This window comes from Sebastes fasciatus, chromosome 6 (assembly GCF_043250625.1).
Source record: "Sebastes fasciatus isolate fSebFas1 chromosome 6, fSebFas1.pri, whole genome shotgun sequence".
Lineage (NCBI taxonomy): Eukaryota > Metazoa > Chordata > Actinopteri > Perciformes > Sebastidae > Sebastes > Sebastes fasciatus.
Window position 1 is genome coordinate 6,766,746 of NC_133800.1, and position 20,514 is coordinate 6,787,259.

The 20,514-nt window shown below is 38.6% G+C and overlaps 2 protein-coding genes across 2 annotated transcripts in view; both read left to right on the plus strand.

The window, feature by feature from the left end:
* Positions 1 to 20,514, plus strand: part of LOC141768878 (poly [ADP-ribose] polymerase tankyrase-1-like) — a 106,722-nt gene that overhangs the window by 55,887 nt on the left and 30,321 nt on the right. The window lies entirely within an intron of this gene.
* LOC141768876 (transmembrane protein 150A-like) lies at positions 2,653 to 19,025 on the plus strand. Its single transcript, XM_074637342.1, has 8 exons — positions 2,653 to 2,776; positions 9,335 to 9,608; positions 9,986 to 10,033; positions 10,183 to 10,269; positions 10,802 to 10,869; positions 14,588 to 14,715; positions 14,812 to 14,989; positions 15,963 to 19,025. Exons 2-8 carry the CDS (start codon positions 9,544 to 9,546, stop codon positions 16,262 to 16,264), a joined length of 876 nt encoding a protein of 291 aa, XP_074493443.1. The 5' UTR covers positions 2,653 to 2,776; positions 9,335 to 9,543; the 3' UTR covers positions 16,265 to 19,025.

Sequence of the window (20,514 nt, forward strand, 5' to 3'; positions counted from 1 at the left end):
ATTCAGAATGCAATTAGAAGTGATGAATACACTAAACTAATGTATTTTCAAAGATTAAAAGAGGATGGTGTTTACTGGATTAGAATTTACACAATTTACTCTCTTTGTCGTTGTACTGAGTGACAATACAGATATAAATAACTCAACTCTCTCCACACTAAATGGAGAGAGTTAAGTACTAAATGAGTGTTAAGGATATGACTCAGGCGAGGTCCTGTATATTACTGCATGTCATGTTTGCTGTGCTGCATCAACAACAAGCCATTAAAAAGAGTGCTAACCATGTATAACATATATATAATGTCTACTCCCCATCAGTAGTTGTGTTTTTCAGAGTATCTCTCAATTTAATCCTCTGAGACCCACAATGTTTTTAGGGGAGTACAGGGGGTCTTTAGGGGGAGATAGCAGGTCAACAGTAGATGTCACAAGGAAGTGGTTTACATCATCTGAAAGCTGGGAACCTGAAGAGTAATTTGAGATGCTGCTCAGCACTGTGTGTCAAGTTATTCTGGTCATAAATATCTAGAAATAAACATGAATGAATTCATAAATTAATTAATCACAATAAATTGTTAAAGTGTAAAAGGGCTTAGAACATTATGATAGAAGTATATGATGGCTAATGCATGCTCACTTACAGTATGTCTCAAACGTTGTTGCAGCAATTTTTAGGGTTGATACCATATTTTACACAGATCTGGTGCTAAATTTAAAAAAAAATTATCACTCGAGAATTGATTGAAATGATCAATAACCCCTCCAAAATACCACATTAAGTCACCAAGACCTTGAGGAACACCATAGTAAAAGCCATGCTGTGATTTGGTATCAAATACTTTTGACATTTGGAGATTTCTGCAAGAATTGTATATTTCGGCAATTGGATGGCGAGCACTTCTGTTGTGTAAACTGCTCAGAAACCCCCTTATTATCAATCTAGCTAGGAAAGGCATACATTCTCTGAATTCCCTGTCTGTAGTTTGTGGCTGTAAAGCGTCATGAGGCTGTGATTATCATAGAGGTCATAACAGGTCATTTTATACAGTGAGGTCAAGGGACCACTTTGAAAATGCATGTTTGTTTTTCCTAGCCAAAATGTAGTCTAGCGTTATTTGGTCTCTTTCTGACAAGCTAGCATGGTTTATTTATGTTTTCTAGTTTCATATAATATCTGCACTCTAGTTCTAAAACTGAACCTGCAACAGCCAATTAAAGACAGTCATGTTGGGTCTCACTTAATATACCACATTGTTGTTCACTTTGTTTTGGATAAACTAAATAGAGTGCTGAGCAAGCAGGTGGTGAAGCTGGAGGCTCAACAGGCAAGTGAGTGCAAAATACTATTATACCAACTAATTTGAAAAAGGAATAGATTATTAGTGTAACTCAAGCTGCTGTAATTAAAAGACAGAATATATTATACTTGCTTGGCATTGCATCTGCTTGCCACTGGAATAATCATAGAAACTATAGTTTTATTCAATTAATAGATCTTTTTTTTTTTAAATAACTTGATTCATTATATTTTCTTTTAGATTAATAACTTAAAAGTAAAAAATAAATAAAATACTGTTATATTTAAGTATATTCTGAAGTATATTCCATTTTAAAATGGAAATGCAAAACAAAATTTTAAGTGTTTCAAATTTTACTTTTTTTTATTCCACTTAATTGATTCATATTCCATCGCTGTATTCAGTTGTTTTCTGCTAAATGAAGTCTAACCCACAGAGGAGCAGCTGAAGCTTTGATTGGACAGCTGTAATGAGTGGGTGGGAATCTGGTGTGTCAGAGCTAATTACTGTTATTAATTGCACCTGTGCTTTTCTTGCTACGGCATGTTAAAATTACTGCAACGGATATTTCCAGGATTAAATAAGGAGTTGTACTTCTCTCATTATAAGTGTGGAGGTCAAGTGTTTACTGTACAATGTCACTGAATTTGTTTGATATATATACATATATATGTATATATATGTATATATATGTATATATATATACATATACATACATATATATATTATTTTTATACATTTTATGAAAAAGTTGACTATGACATACATTTTAAATCCTAATCCAGATTTGAAATTCCAGGTATGTTGTTTGACGAGATAAACATAAGTAATCACGTTCCTCTTATGTGATTTCAGGAGGTGCATTACCCCTAACAGATTTAAACTAAACTTCTCAATGGACATTCTCACCAAAAACTCCAGCCAGAGGTGTCTCACAGCACAGCAGGGCCTGACAACACTGAGAGCTGCGTCAAGTTAATCACGCCACAATAACACCAGAGATTATGCGATTGTGCGAAAATAAAAGCGGCATATAAAAAAAAAAAAAATCATATCAAAATACACTGGATTGAATGTGAAACTGTTGATGTAAATTAAACTGACATGTATGGTTATTTATTCCGACTGGCATCGAAGTTGCAGGTATATCTCTTTTATTGCCTGGGGGACAAATTGGGTGATTCCTTCCAAGATATCTACTATTTTGTTTGTGTTGTATGTTTTTCAGTATATTTTGGTAACACTGCAGAGCATATTCTATGTTTATACTCATATTAAAACAATGGCATTAAAGAAATGTAAAAACAAACAAATAGGCCTTTTGTATAATTTCCTAAAATCAGTGAAACTACCATTGTCTTATTTTGAAAAGCAAAGCCGGAAGTTATTTCTGCCGCTAGCCTGGTCTGCTGAGAAAAGGCTGTTTTTAAAGGGAAACCAAGGTTGTTGAGGTCTGTGGTGGGCTTAGCAGGTTGAAGGTAAGAGTACTCTGCTTTCTGTGTACAAACTGGCCCATTAGCGGCAGTGTTTCTGTTCCTCTAACTGTGTTTAGTTCAGCAGCGCATCGCTTAGGTTAGCGGAAACCAAGACGCGAGCAAGTCAAGACAACTGGCAAAGTGCAAGCTAACTAGCTAGCTAGGCTGAAGCTAACGAGGCTAACGGTACTGTTACCCGGTTCACCGGAGAGCAGGCTGCCGGACTCAGGGATGCTGCTCCGGCTGTCTGGCTGCTGGAGTCCACTGTGGAGAAGTGGAGAGATTGAATTAAAGTACATTGTCACAGTTTTCTCGAGTCTTAAAGTACAGGGGCGAGTGTTTCCTCTGAATGGCTGTGGGGGCATGGGGGTGTTATGGCCCCCCCTACACACACACACATATATATACATACATATATATGTATATATATGTATATACACATATATACATACATATACATACATATATATGTATATATATATGTATATACACATATATACATATATATACATACATATATATGTATATATATGTATATACATACATATATATATATATATATATATATATATATATATATATATATATATGTATATATATATATATGTATGTATATACACATATATATATATATACAAACACACACTCAGCTTTGCCCATGATTAACTCAGTATCCAGTGTTTTAGCTGGCTAGTTATGGATATTAAAAGAATTTCAATAATGGTAATACTGTATATCTTACTGACTTGAGCTACGTCTGCAACCGGTTTGTTAACTTTCACCAGTTATTCATCATTTCATGTAAGGTAATGTTACTTTCCTGTTGTGACAAGTTTACATCTTGTGTGATCGTTAATGTGAGGTTGAAATCATGTTTCTTTTGATGATAATAACAATAAACAGAAATAGTTTTCTGTGTCATGTCACTTGGCCCACTGCAGCAGTGCGAATAGAAACAGAATTTCTAAATTGAATACCTAATATTGAGATGCCTTTTGAGACTGATATTAAAACTGTAAACACTTACAAGTTATTTATCAGCCCCAAATTCCATTTTCATGGGGGTGTTATGGCCCCCCGTACACATATATATCCTCCTGAGACCGAGCCAAGTGACATGTGTCCTCAGTAGTTGACATTTTGTCCACATGCATATCCTCTTACTCTTTTGACCTACTCTATCAACCCCTGGTGTATTGTAAAGATGGCATCCTAGGCTTTCCAGTGATATGGCATGTGTTTTTTTTGTAATCAATTTGAATGTATTCTTGGTTTAATATCACTCTACAGCCATAATCTGTTCATTGTTTTAGTCTTTTCAAGGCAAGGCAACTTTATTTGTATAGCACATTTCAGCAACAGGGTAATTCAAAGTGCTTTACATAAACATTCAAGAACATTGCGACAAAGTGTAAAAGAACATCAAGACATAATTAAAACAGTTTTAAAAACATTAAAGATTGGGAAATAAAAACAAGCTAGGATAGAAGCTAAAATAGAGTATAACACACAAGAGTAAAAGCTCTAGTGCAGTTTAAGATCTTTATCTGGTTTAATAAAAGGCAGCAGCAGCAAACAGCAAAGTTTTAAGCTTTGATTTAAAATAACTGAGTTGGAGCAGTCCTGCACACTGAAATAGTCCTGTAGTCCACTACAGTGGACAATAAAAAGAAAGTTTAACAAGCCTAAATTGTTAAGATTTTCTTTTAACCCTAAATAGGAAGTAAATCACAAAAAAAGGTTTGGAAGATACACTTTTTAACTCGGTTCCCAGGAGGATATACAAACACACACTCAGCTTTGCCCGTGATTAACTCAGTATCCAGCGTTTCAGCTGCTCCTGAGAGGCTAGTTATGGATATTAAAAGAAATTCAATAATGGTAATACTGTACATCTTACTGACTTGAGCTACGTCTGCAACCGGTTTGTTAACTTTCACCAGTTATTCATCATTTCATGTAAGGTAATGTTACTGTCCTGTTGTGACAAGTTTACAAGTTTTTGTGTGATTGTGAGTGGTTGTTAATGTGAGGTGAAATCATGTTTCTTTTGATGATAATAACAATAAACAGAAATAGTGCGAATAGAAATAGAATTTCTAAATTGAATACCTAATATTGAGATGCCTTTTGAGGACTGATATCAAAACATAAAAAGTGGTTTGTAAACCCTTACAAGTTATTTATCCATTATTAAAATTCCATTTTCATGCCAAGTTATTCTAATTGAAGCCAATAGAGTGCTCCTGTGGTGACATATTATTTTTGTGGCCTACCAGGAAGTTATTATTGCCCTGGGTTCCCTCGACAAAAAAGCCAATGGGATTTTTCCATTGGGTTTTGGATTATTGCAGAAGATAAGCTCTGTGGCAAACACAAGTTTATGATACATTATTTGTTCCGTAAGATAAGCTTCACAAATGAACATTACTTTTATGATTTTCGAAGTGTAAATGCAAACTACACCACGGTCGCATGAGCGTGAGTATACGGCTGTATAGGCGGACGAGTCGGCGTGATGAAATTTAGTAGTCTCATTTAGCCACTTGTTAGTATCTGCCTTTTTTAAGACACACAAAGGTTTCAAAGTTCATGAGTGGGGTATTTATTGATGTATTTTATGTCATAGGACAAAATGTCAAAATCTCTTCAGCTTGTGTTTACCACAGACCTTATTTCAGGCTTCTAACTAAAAAGCCATTCAAAAATCCCTTTAACTTCTAGACGAGGGAACCGGAAGTAGTTAATATGCTAACTAATTTCCGGGTTTTAGGATTCATTCCTACACCACTCTATAAAGAACAACACTTCATACAAAGTACTCAAGTCCAGTCTAACCTGGGTGTTTTCACCAGTATCATAGAAATGCATGTATGCAGAACAATGCACATCAGAGCCCACATTTTTATATACAATCTTAAAGTGACTATCTGTAGAATTGAAAATGTCTGGCTTTGGGACACTCAATGGTAGTATCAAAACAACAATTCACACCAGCTGTACCTCTTTTGCCTGCTGTGGGTCAAAAATGTCAGGTGATTGGCTGTTGTTTTATGTGTGCCCTTAAGTCTGCATGCTTTTATAGTCGCCTTTTATGTCTTCTTCTGGCTGTGATTTGCAAGTTTCACTATCTGGTGTGAACACTGTAACACAACCTCAACTTGAAGTGGGTATTCTGGGTTTTGCTCAGAGCGCCATATTTGACAGTACTTCAAAAGACTTTACAAGCTCTCTACTGCTGACCGTATACATTCAGAAGAGGAAACAACTACCACGCACACCAAACCATAGCAGGAAACAGCTACACTTTATTGTTGAGTGCAGGATAGCAGCTTGGATGTTTTAAAAAAAATCTGCATGTGAACACATTCTTATGTAATCTAGTCTCAGTGTTTGTTTATGGAAATGCCCTGAGAAAAGAAGAATACAATTAAAACAAAAGAAATAAGCTAGAAACACAGCTGACAGGACAAACTGTACCAATTGTTGACTTGAGTTGCAGATGATGTTGTATGGGGTAACTGGGTAGTTATTTATTTTCTAATACACTCTTACCTCAGTGGTGAACCAAAACCAACACAAGAAAATAATACCCCCTAACTGATCAACACTTTTTTTTGATTAATGTGAAAGTCAGAAGATATTCCATCTTGGCTGAAGGTTTTATTTTGGAAAGAAAACCATAGTTACCAGAGCAACCTGTAAAGACCCTGTCAAATGTATTTACCTATTTTAGAGTAAAGTAGGCAGAGAAGACAACAAACGATTGATAGAAGTGTTTGGCCAGCTACTCCAACAAAGCTGATTAACAAAAGCTGTTGAACTGAGGTCAAATATGATGTTGTGAGCAAATGTCCGTATACTCACTGTGACTCAAGGTCTGTTTGTTTAATGATGTCCATGCAGATGGAGGAGCTTGTATAGCAGATGGGGGTGGTCATTGGGTCGGGTGAGTCTTTGTCTTCTAGATGGGGGTATCAATAATAGGCATTCTGTCTAAATTCTGTCCAAATGCTTTAGTCTTATCTTTAACCACACCAAACCCTTTCCTAAATTTGAAATTCAGAGCATATCTATTGCCTCCACATGGCTCTCAAAATGGCGATGGCTGAGCTGGTGGCTCGCAGGTACCAATGCTAACTGTGCAAACAATGGCAACAGTGCTGATAAACCTAACTTTGTTTACCTGAGGGGGAACCGGAGGGTGGGCGCTACGCTTCTGCAACGATGCTGTTGGCTGGTACGGAGTTATTAGCTATAACTGGTGAATGAGCGCAGTGCAGAGCAGTGGCCATGAGCTAGCAAGTAGGGCACGCTCACATGCACAAATAGGCACGCACGTCCGGACCCGCTATTTAAACAAAGCACAGCGAAGATTGGATTACAACACACACAGAGGTAAAGCGACTTCATTCTCTGCTCAGGTAGACATTACTCCTCTATGTCAAATAGTTGTTTACTGCTATATTAATGCTCTGAATGTCATATAGAGGACCTTTAAAAACCCCACCTATACTCCTGGTGGCTTCTGATAAAACAATCACCTCTGATGGTACTTTGGTGGAAATGGAAAGAAATCAGTTATGTGATTTTAATCCATTTCTTTGAGCGTGATGGAAGGAAACTGGTTCCCTGCCAAACTGGAAGTCCCCTGTCAGCCTTAGGGAGGTTCCACTATAAACAATGAGAGTCTCTACATTACAACATCACAGTATCACTGACAAGTATACTTTTTTACTTGTGTACACATTAACTATTGTATGTACAACCTCTATAGAAGCATGAACATCATAGTTTAAGACTATGTAAACATAGTCTTTAGGGCAGCAGCTTCATTATCAATTGTTCAGTTGATTATGTTCTCAAATAACGAATTAGTGTTTTGGTGTATAAAATGTCAGGAAATGGTTAAAACTATCATCCCAAATTCCCAGATCCCAAGGTGATTTCTTGAGTTTGTCCAACCAACAGTCCAAAACCCAAATCTATTCAGTTTGCTGTCATAGAAGACTGAGGAAACCAGAAATGTATACACATTTGAGAAGTTGGAACCAGATACATTTGTCATTATTTTTTAAGAAATGCCTCAAGACAATTAATAGATCATCAGAATAGTTGGCACTGATTTTGTCTATCGACTAATCGACCAATTGTTGCAGCTCTACTGTTATAGTTTAAAAATAATAGAGCAGAACACTCCTGATGTGGTCTGGCTTTGCAGAAGTAAGACTCTTCCTATTTTGTCCAGCTTTGGTGTCTGCAGACTAATAGGAAAATAATGAAACATTTTTAAAGAATGACAGGAAGTTAATGGCATCATATGATCTAGTTGATATACTGTCAGCAAGTGATTGATTACCATTACTGTTTAAAAAAACAGATTTTAAACTATCTTTAACAGCAGGGCATCTAAAACTGCTGCAATAAGTGATAAGAAAAAACAAATCACCACACCACTAATTCAAAAGAGACCAAAGGTCAAAGCCGCAGCAGGTTAAAAAGGTCATGTTAAGGTTTCCTGCACCCTGACAATAATCACAAAGTGTCGGATATTATAACCTTTTTTTTTTTTTTAAATATATATAAAATCATGTTTAACACTGCTTTATATGTGAGTTTGACCCTTCTCCTTTTAAGAGCTCCATTTTCATTTGGATTAGTTCAAGACAAGTTCATCTTGTTCACTGTATATTCCCTCTGAGCGAAGGACACACTTGTGACTGTACACCGTGTAAAATGATACGTGTTGTCCCACGCTTCCCTCCACCACAGGGCTGACCTTGGCTGAGTAGTCCTCATTCTCACAATGTTCCACTTTGCCCCGACAGTACCTTTCCCAGCTTCATGTTGCTTTTCATTTCTTTTCAAGAGGTGCTTGTCTTTCTGTCAAACAGTACTTGTGTGATTTAGAGAAAAGTCACCATAAAACAGGGTAGCAAAAACAAATGCATATTTCTGGACCATGTTGTTTAGAGCATGCTTCATCTTTCTAAACCATTTACAGTAAACACCAGGTTTTATTTTCAGCCATTCAGAACCAAAGAGCAAGATTTTTATCTTTATAAATACTATTTCCATGTATGTTTAACAATGATAGAGGGAGAACTTTATGCAAAAAAAGGCTGATATTCTAGTTTGTCCAGTAATAGGTCCTTTCCACTAAGTTGAGTCGGCACCAGTTCAACAATTTGCATTCTTTTATTAGACACAATTTGTGCAACGAGCATATGAGATCCACAGATTTACAGTGATGTGAAAATCCTTCTGCAATGGAGTAGAACATACAGACCACTAAGTAGTAGCTTCCTGTCACGCAGGCACAGAACGTACGTGCATGTCAGCATGTCAGCTGGCTGTCAACTGTAGTCTTTGCTGCGTCTCAAGTACACAAGACGTGAGGCAGTTGTTGCCTCTCGTTCTTTGAAGTCAGCTTTGTATGTCAAGGCAAGATAGACCCAGTTACATTACAGCTGCAGTGTTGCATTTTGAGTGACATGCAATTCAGTGGTTGAATGTGTATTTTTCATATATTTAGTCAAACTTTTCCCTCTCTTCCTTCAGGTTGCTGCTGGCTGCAGGGCCCTGTGGAGCAGAAGAGCTGTGCCATTCCCCCTTTTTTCCTCATGTCCCCCCCTGTGTGTTTCCCTGTGTGTTAGTGACCCCGCACCCCCACCCACCCCCCACCTGGTCCCTCCTGTCGTGTCGCCACTCCAGCCCGAAGCCCCCATCTCACCCCATGCTTGGGACAAAGCCAGCTCACTGCCAGCCCAATGACTGCCTGGATCGTCCTGCCTGTCAGCCTGTCTGCCTTCTCCATCACAGGAATATGGATAGTGTGAGTTACAGTAACGCTTGCCTGCGTCACATTGAAACATAATGTGTTCACATTCTCATGTGTGCAGATGCAACGAGTACTAATTTATTGGGTTGCGTAACTGGGCATCACAAGCTTTTTACATGATCAAAAATTAAAGATGGAAATTGCAAACGGAAATGTGTTGATGTGCAAATATACTGAGATATCCACACTGTCAATAAATATTTGAGCATATTCACATGCTCCAATGAATATCATTTCCTGCTGAATGACCCTTTTTCTCAAGCCCAGTATAATCATCTCTCTTGATAACAGCTTGTGTCATTAGGGATTAGAACACTGTTTGACCTTTACCATTTCTTGCTTTAAATGATGTTGTGTTCCTTGCCCCGCAGGTATGCCATGGCTGTGATGAATCACCATGTTTGTCCTGTGGAGAACTGGTGAGTGATGTTCCTCTTTTGATCTGAGGAAATAGGGGCGCAAGACTCTTAATATCCCACATTTTATTTTCATTTTTTAAATCTGGACCCAGTCTGATTCCACAGCTACCAGAAGGGAATGAACTGAACTCATTGTGTCACTTCTCCAGGTTTTACAATGTAACATGCACAGAGGAGCTGCCCAGACCAGGCTTCCCCAAGACATGCTGTACCATCCAGGACATCCCCCTCATCAGGTCTGCTATTCTACCTCTCCTCCTCTTTTTTTTTCTGCAGAATACAAAGCAATTTTGTGTCAGCAAAGGCCCCCGAGGCATGAATTAGCACCTTGTTATGTTGTGGCTCTGTGACAGTCATTAACCCACACTTTGCATAAACTGCATTAGTTTAATCTGCAAATAAGCCTCTAACCACGGGCAAGTACAAAAGCACTCTTGTAAAAAGGCATCATGAGACTGGCAGGCTTTTTTTCAGTGTATGGAAAGGCCTCATCTAAATTTCAGTTGTACTTCTAGATATGATATCAGGGCAAGCTGGTTTACATTCTTTTACATTCTTGTATTAGGAAGTGTAGTTCACATGCGTGCAATCATAGTTTGCATAATTTTATTTGTTCCTATACATTTTGACTGTACATGGCTGTCTGTCTTGGTAAAACATACTGACAGATGGCAAAGGGACTGTGGTCTTGCATATAGTGATACATGTAGGTATAGGTTATTCTCCTACCTTTGATACTGAGAGTTGTTTTGTCTCCATGTGCTACAGTAAATGTGGGTCCTTCCCTCCTGAAAGCTGCCTGTTCAGCTTGATCGGCAACGTTGGAGCCTTCATGGGTAAGGCCTTGTTCTAACTGAATTTAAAACCATACATACACACACAGTTATGCCATTAAAAGACATGGTGTGTGCAAGAGTTCTTTCTTAAAAGGAATACTACGACATGTTTTGGAAATATGCCAATTTACTTTTTTGCTAAGAGAAGATTGAATCTAGTCTAATGTCTGTACACTAAATATGAAGCTACTGCCAGGATATGGTTAGCTTAGTTTAAAGACTGGATACAGCTAGCCTGCCTCTGTTTTTCCTACTGGTGCCTCCAAAGCTCACTTATAAATAAAGATATGATTTTATAGGGGGTTATGTTCTGGACTATTTGTTTGCCGGAGGCCGTGACTTCCCAGAGACATGACGTCTCTGTGAGGTTGCCGGGCAACCAGTGGAGACTCCAGGAAGTCACTGCCTGGAGAAAAATATTTTCAGCACATAACTCCCAGTAAAACAATTTACTGTTTTTACTCTTTTAGTTTTGTACAGATTAAACAAACAAGATATAATGTGTTAATTAGTGAGCTTGGAAGGTGTTGGAAGGCGGACACCAGGCTCAATGTTTCCGCTCTTTGTGCCAAGCTAAGCTTACTGTCTCCTGGCTGTAGCTTCATATTCAGTGTACAGACATATGAGAGTGGTATCAATCGTCTCATCTAACTGTCAGCAGGAAAGAGAATAAGGATATTTTTCAAAAATGTGGAATTATTCCTTTAAAAATGATTTCCCCCTGTATAATCCCATGACCGAAAGAAACCCAAAACTAATATGATGTACAAGGGGGTATTAAAAGGCAAACAATTCTTTTTTTTTTTTAGTGAAGTATCAATTAAATATTCTTTATTTTTTTACTATAATGTAGTAAAATGTTTTCACAAATATGGGCTGATGTACTGTAAAAAATCATTGTTAAATACTGATCAATGTGCAATAATTTAAAATCAGTGATCTGCAATTTAAACTAAGTACACTAAATAAGACTGCTGCCTTCTGCTCTTTAACACAAAAGCAACAAATCAGTAGAGTTGAGGTGAAAAGTGTTTGCTGTCTGTCTCCGCTGTCCGTTATGTGTGTTATATTAATTCTCCATGGTGCCCACAGACGCCAGCCACTAGCCTCCAAGAGATACGGAGGGGCTTGAAATAGCCTGTGCTCTCTAATCAATAATGAATGCAGCTTTCCTTCCACTTCCCCCTTCTGTCCTCCCCTGTATGTGCCCTCCATGGCCTTTCTCCTTTGCTCCTCCTCCATGTCTTGTGTTATCACCACTCAGCTCTGTCCCAATTTTCCCCACTCGGCCTTTAATTGGTCTCCTGCTGCTTTTCTTCTCATATGTAGTTACATTTTTCAGTCTTTTATGTTTCATTGCATTTTTATTTCTACATTTAATTTCTGCCCATCATTCCGTCTATTTTCAGCTCCATTCTCTCTCTCTCTCACTCACTAGTATATAAGCTGCCTGGATGCTTTAGTTTTGACCTTTGACTTCCTTACTGTTGTTGAGCTGTATTTTTACCGTTTTACTGCCTTGGAGGTAGTACTGTAACAGACAGCTACCTGCAGGTTTATAGTTTTCAAACAGTGAGGCTAAGTCTGTCAAGACAAGTAACATGACCTCATGCAGCCAGAGATGTCAATAGCTTATAGAACACATCCCATCTGAGACAGCAGAACAAACAAATCAGATAGTCTAACATCAGCAGAATGGGTGCAGGCACATGACAGTCCACCAGCTATAGATAACACTGTTAATAAACAAGAGCATCATGTTTAAAGCATTTTGGAATCTGAAGAAAATATGTACAATACCTTAAAATTTCTGATTTCCCCCATCAGTAAGAAAACTGAAAAATATCTATTTGTTTTCCATTTCAATACCTACAATAATTAAATTTACCAAACCATGATGTTTCAATTATCCACAGACCCACGGTTTTATATCAAAACTTTTACACAGTATTGTGACTTCTATTCCTCCACGCCGGAGGCATTATTTTTTTGGGTTGTCCGCCTGTCCCATTATTGTGAATGCAATATCTAAGGAACGCGTGGAGGTCAAAGGTCAAGGTTACTGTGACCTCACAAAACAGGTTTTTGACCATAACTCAAGAATTCATATGCTAATTAGACATAATCTGACATTTTTTATGACATACTATACTATTACATTTTTATGGCATACTATACTATGAGTATAAAATGTGATAGGGTAGCACATCCGAGATTTCAAAATCAAGTAGGACAAAATGCTAGCATTTCACTTGATTGGCTTACGCGTTTCGGCACGGAGCGTTCTTCAGAGCGTGTGAAGTATACCGGTTCAGTTCAGTAATATACACAAGGGCAGAGTTAACAAACAGCTGGGAGTTGGATCCAGTTATTTAGGAACCAATCACTTTTCTTCTTTTCTCATGGCTCTAGATACAGGGACCAATCTCAGCCATAGCCTATAGTTAAATCTGATCCTAACTCCATTCTATACAATGTTGAGCTCCTCAAAACACTGTTCCCTATTACGACCATACACTAGATGGCAGTAAGGGAACACTTCAATAAACCTCATTCATTTTTTTAATCATAGGCTGGTCTTACGGATGATCCTGTATCATTAAGTGTTCAGTGGTCACTTTCATAGTCTGTAGGTTGCAAAAGAATACAAACAGTCCTAACCTAAAAAGCATTTTAAGCTGAAATCATCATTAAGTCCATTTGGTGTCAAAGTGTTCAGTGTGTTTGTCCAAAACATTTCCCTCTGGGCCAGTTTCTTTAAAATACCATCTCCTCTAGTAGGCATCATAACTTTTTCAATCCCACAGAATTTTAAGGAAGAGGATGAACCGTGGTTTGCATAATCCATATTGCCTGTGCGGACTGCAGCTGTGCTTGGATATTCATTGTTAGAGAGGGTCGTTTGGTTTGTCCGACATATGCTTAACCACAGGGACAGTAACATGTAAATCACGTGTTGATTTACAATTCATGAATTCCCGGATGAGAGCCATCCTCCCGGTGTGGGGATGATTGAACGATTTTGTGTTTGTTGTATTCTTGCAGCAGGCACAGTTACCACAGCGATACACGCCAGTTGGCGTCAGCCATGTGGTCTTGTTTTGGATATATACACTGAACACTATGACACCAAATGGACTTAATGATGATTTCAGCTTAAAATGTTTTTTAAGGTTAGGACTGTTTGTAGTCTTTTGCAACCTACAGACTACAAAGGTGACCACTGACTACTTGATGAAACGGCATCATCCGTAAGACCAGCCTGAAATCCAAAATGAATGAGGTTTACTCAAGTGTTCCCTTACTGCCATCTAGTGTATGGTCTTAATAGTGAACCAATCATGGCTCAACATTGTAAAGAATGGGGTTTGGATCAGATTTAACCAGAGGCTATGCCTGAGATTGGTCCCTATATCTAGAGCCAAGTGAAAAGAAAAGTGATTGGTTCCTAAATAATTGGATCCAACTCCCAGCTGTGTCTTAACTCTGCCCTCTCCGTCTATACGTCCCTTTCTTTTGAACGTGATATCTCAGGAACGTCTGGAGGGAATTTCCTCAAATTTGGCACAAACATCCACTTGGACTCAAGGATGAACTGATTTAGATTTTGGTGGTCAAAGGTCAAGGTCACTGTGACCTTATGTCCTTATTGGCGACAATTCTAGTTTCTATTTTGTGTCATGGATGCAGTGTAAACGTCTCCCCCTGTTTTCTGCAGTGGTGATGGTGTGCCTTCTGCGCTACGCCCAGGTGATCGAACATAGCCACCGATGTTGGGTCAACACCAGCGCTCTGGTGTCCGGCTGCACCAACGCTGTGGGTCTGGTAATGGTGGGCAACTTCCAGGTAAATATGAATAAACTTCATTCAAATTTGTTTTACCTTTTGCTTATTTTTTGGAAGTGGAAACAACCCTTCTAACTGTATGGTTCCTTTTGTCAGGTTGATCACGCCAAATCACTACACTATGTGGGTGCAGGTGTTGCATTTCCAGCAGGGCTGCTGTTTGTGTGCCTGCAGTGTGTGCTCACCTACCGGGTGGCTGTGACCGCCCTCGACTACTGGATGGCCCACTTCAGAGTGGCTCTGGCACTGGGAGCCATGGTCTCTCTCGTCCTCAGTATCCTTTACTTAACATCCCCCTTGTTGTGCAGATACAGTAGTTATGTACTGTATGTTATATGTAACACTAATTTTGATACATATTTTTGATGTCTTTTAAGTACATCATATAACTTTTGATCACCCTTCACTAATTGACCTTTTTCACGAGGGTCCTGATATTGTTGGTCTTCCCACACTGGAATCACTTATTGGGCTGAGCCTTCGTAAACATCATTGGTTACAACCCGATTAAACATATTTTTCTTCATATCAAAAATGGTATAGATCAACATGAAGGAACTCGCAGTCTAATCAGGTGGTGTTCATGCCGATTAAAACATTGGAGAGACATCTTGTTTTCTTCTTCACTCCACTAGCCTTGAGACACTACTGCGCAGATGTTTGTCCTTCAACTTTGAGACAGGACAGCAAGGCCGCGATAACATCTGTCTGGGCTCATCCCCCCCTCCTGCCCTCTTTGTTTAACAATGGTGACGCTGATGCCTTCACTTTCTATGGCGGCCTCTCTTCCCTGCCTGACTCTCTATGGCGTCCAGGGTTTTTTCTTCACCACTCATTATTGTCACCCTTTACTCCTGTCTGACTTCTCCTCTTCTGTTTGGTGATGGGGTTGAGAACCATTCAGGTTCATGCAAATTATCTGATAACTAATAACAGTCTCTCCTAGGTTAATACTGCATTCACTGACTGGTATCCTATTTTTTTAAACCCATCTGTTTAATGGAGCTGCAAAGCCAATTTCGATTTAACCCTAATCATATAATGATTTCACATCTGGCACCCTGAGGTTAAGCTCCTTGTCATATATCTTATCTCATTATATCATGGATTTGGCTCAGACTCATGACATTTTTATTCTCTCCTCCCTGTGCCACAGTAGATTCAGTGAAATAGGAAAAGGGGCTCTATTTGTTTTGCTCCCACATGTACCAGAGTTGTTTGTCCTCCTTAACTCGCCCTCCTCCCAGGCGGCATCTTCTTCATCCATGAAAGCTTCATCCTGCAGCACGCTGCAGCCATCTGCGAGTGGGTCTTCACGGTGGACATCCTGGTCTTCTACGGCACATTCACCTACGAGTTTGGCACCGTCACCAGCGAGACCCTGATGGTGGGCCTGCAGCAGAGTCACCACCTCGGCTCAGGGGTTATGATGGGCACCAGGGCACGGGGCTCGACACTGGGTGGGGCGACTAAGGGCCTCAAGTCCCCCGGGGGAAGCAGCACATCCACACATCTCAACTGTACACCGGAGAGCATAGCCATGTTGTAGCTCTGCGTTGCTGCCCAAAGGTCTGAAATGTCACTGCAGAGGCGCTTCATGGGCGCTCAGAGGAAGGCAAGATGACAGAGGCAGCTTGTGGAGGAGGAGCGGACGTCCTGATATCTTTAACCGTTGAACCAACACCAGGTTATCCCATCTGTAATGCTGTACTATCTTCTATTTTTCTTTTTTTTCATGTTGGTGCGAGCCACTACAGTCAAATGTCCTGTAGCGATGTTGAAAGGAGGCTGAATGTGTGGAGCCAGTTTGAGTACTGGAACCATGAATGTTTTTCAAGATGAGCTGTTGATTTGGGCAATTCTTCACTGGAGTCGGTTGTTTCCCGAACGACACTTTTGTCCTCTTTTTCTTTTTTTATAACTGTGCATCACTGGTGTGCCCACAAAGTTTTTCTCCCCTGCCCAGACACTCCTTCATGAACTACCCGATGCTTTGCGTGGCCCACCTGTTTTGGCCTTTTGCTTATCTCTGCACGGCACACTACTTGAATGAGAGAATAACAACTTATGTTTGAGTTTTTGAATTTGCGTAGTAAGTACAAAAATATTGAATGTTTGAGAAGTGAATAGTTAACAGTTATGTATGTTTTACAGGCTGTAAGCATATGGCCTTTTAAAATCAATCAAGCAAGCATAAATTCTGTCAAATGATTGGCAAAAAATCATCCATTTCACTCGACAATTTCAGTTGGTCGCACAGATGATTTTGAATGCAAATTTTGATGGTATTTTTTATTATTTTACAAACTATGTCTACATGTATCTTGAGCCACTATCATTCTTGAGATCATAATCCGTGTAGTTGACATGCGAGTGCAGGATGGCTGCGTAAAAAACAACAGTGCTGCTCTGTTGTCACGACTAGGACTGTGTGCATCTCAATCACTTTTAACCCCGAATCTCTGAAATCATCTCCCTTGATGTCATTCCATTATCGTCCCACATGTTGCATGATACGATGATTTCTTTGTGACATTTCATGCAACCTTTTTATTTCATTGACTGTCATGTCCGGTGCAATAATTGCCATCAATCGTCTGATAGATTCCGCTCCGCTGGAGTGAATAATGCCTTTTTCAGTGTGTTGGAATTGAACACAGGGCTTTTTCTTTCTTTCTGTTTTTTTTTTTTTTTTAAATGACACCAAGACATTTAAAGTGACCTACATCTTATAGTAAAACAAGTGAATGTGTGAAGGTAGAACTATAATCCAACTAACACATTTACAGAAAAATGTAGCTCTTTCCCACACGCTGATCTGATTCCAGGCTGGATCCTTGGAAGCCTTATTGAGTTTTGAGAATAGGTTTTCTGTTAAATCTGAAGCGATGTCAAGCCTTCTCAGTCGTTATAGTGGGAAGTTTTGTTCACAGGAGCTAACTGAGAGGTGAATATGATACTTGTAGACCTTGTGCCATAAACCTCATGGCGTCACAATGGTGTCAATACAGTGTTACAAACAGATACAGGTTGTAGACTGAAATGAAAGTATGTCATATATTAAGGTTGTGTATGATTTCCTGTTGCCAATTTCTCTTAAATTGATATTTACAGTTGAATTAGCTTAACACCAGACTGCCACAAACTACCACTGCTCAAACTAAAGCTGACTAATGCCACCCAATTTAGGTTACACTCAGTAAGTTTTTGTTTAAGTGAGGGGAGCTAATTTCTCTGTGAGCCGTTTGAGAAGTATGTTTCATAACACACAGTATTCTGCCCTCTGTGTAGTGTTGATGCATTTTTAACTGTCTAACCACTGGATGCCAGCAATACACATTTTTAAAAAGGTCACATCACCTACCTCTTTTATCTTTTTGTGGGTTTGGTGTTCTGAAGCAAAAGCTAGAGATCCAACATGTTTTCCATCTCACAATGGTTTGAGGTCGAAAAAAAGTATTTAATATGATGGTGGCTCAGCAATCCACAGCTCGATCGACAAAGTCCTAACAAGTGTCAGCATTTGACAGGACAGTGGATCCGCTGTTAGACGAGCTACGTAATCATATGTCAGGTCAGTTTTTTTTCTTACTTTTTGTGCAATTCATTTTATTCTCATTCTTTCTGGGACTACAGCAATCCTGTCTTGTTCTGCAAATCTTGCCAAAAAAAGACTGGAGTTTTGATTGGTTTTCTGTGTGTCAGCAGTAGGTGTATGCATTGGTACGAGTGCACTGTTTTAGCCTTATCCCTCATACTGTGCCAGGGGAACATGTTCTTTTTTTAATCTTGTGTTCAGCTGTAGCCTATTTCACCAAACTGTAACTAAGTCACACGTTGTGACTACAAATGGCAGCTTGTATGAGCCCTCACATCAGGGTTGGATTTATTCTGTAACAGCATCTATTCCATAATGCCATCTTCCACAGGCCAAAATCTAACGGTGGATTTTACAACTTTTTTCTTTTTTTTGTCCAAATGTACACTCCAGTAAGCTGTCATATGGTATCTTTTATTGGTGGCAGAATCCTGTATTACAAAGAGCTGCCTGACCTGTACATGTCTTGAACTCTTGCAACAGCAACACAGAAACAATGTCTCTACAAATGTATTAGTCATATTTCCTTGATTCGAAGAATATGTAAAAGATATATGGTCAGAGGTCAGAGAAATCCCAGATAACAAGTCAACACAGATTATTTTGGTTCCTTTTATAAATTCTGTAAATATGTATGATTTGTCTATCATTTAGGTATTTTCATTTGAAAGAGATTTATATTCAAATATGAAATAAAAATGATAAATTATTAGATGTTTTGCATGGGTTGTTCTTGAAACAGACATACTATACTATGACTTTTTTTTTACATGCAATATTATGACTTTTTATGACTTTTTTTCTGCGTACTATACTATGACTTTTTTTTTTCAACATAAGCTCAGAAAAAAAAGTTTGTAAACTTGTGTTTGGTGGATCATTTCTCTGTTGTTACAATGCTAATTGGCATTGTATTTTTCATTGTTGGAAAGCCTGTTTATTGACCTTCACAATGATGTCCAACTTGTAAGGATCATGCATTTGTGGGATGAGCAGCACAGCTGATTATGTGGGTAGCGCCCAAGAAAAATTTGCCAAAATGCTCCGTCAATGGTAAACAGTGTATTCTCCTGTTGGTGTTAACTCTTGTTTTGAGTTGTTTGGTGGATTGGATGATTGAACTCTATCATTAACAAGGAACAAACAAGACATATTGGTTGTTTTACACTTTATTCATTTAATACACCGTCAGGAGCCTCAGTAGCGGTGGAAGATCCATACGCAGCCACAACAGCCTGGCACCTCCTCCTCATGCTGGTCACCAACCTGGTCACACGTTGCTGTGGGATGGCGTTCCATTCCTCAACCAGGATTCGTTGCAGATCAGCCAGCGTGGTTGTGTGGGTCACTCTAACACGTACAGCACGCCCAAGCTGATCCCACAAGGGTTGAATTGGGTTGAGGTCTGGACTCTTGGCAGGCCGTTCCATTCTCTCTACTCCCACATTGTGGAGGTAGTCTGTGATAGTCCTAACAAGTTGGACATCATTGTGAAGGGCAATAAACAGGCTTTCCAACAAAGTAAAATACAATGCCAATTAGCATTGTAACAACAAAGAAATAATCCACCAAACATAAAAATGTCCAAACTTCTTTTTCAGAGTTTTCTATACTGCAGTATTACTTTTTTCGACATACTATACTATGACTTTTTTTACATACTATATTATGACTTTATATGACTTTTTCTACGTACTATACTATCACTTTTTTTCGACATACCATACTATGACGTGTTTTGTGACTCTTTTTCAACATAATGACTTTTCGAAATATATTACTGACTTTTTTTCAACATACTATATTATGATTTTATTAGACATATGGTAATATAGTGACTTTTTTATGACTTTTTTTTGGACATACTATACTATGTTTTTTTCGAACTTACTATACCAGGACTTTTTTTTCAACTCATATACTATGATTTTACTAGACATACGGTAATATAGTGATTTTTTTATGATTTTTTTTCGACATACTATACTATGATTTTACTAGACATACGGTATTATAGTATGACTTTTTTTTCGACATACTTTACGATGACTTTTTTATGACTATTTTCGACATACTTATACTTTGACTTTTTTTCAACATATAATACTATAACTTTTGTGTGACTCTTTTTTGCAACATACTATACTGTGACTTTTTTTTGACATGCAATACTACGACTTTTTTTCGACATAATTTACTAT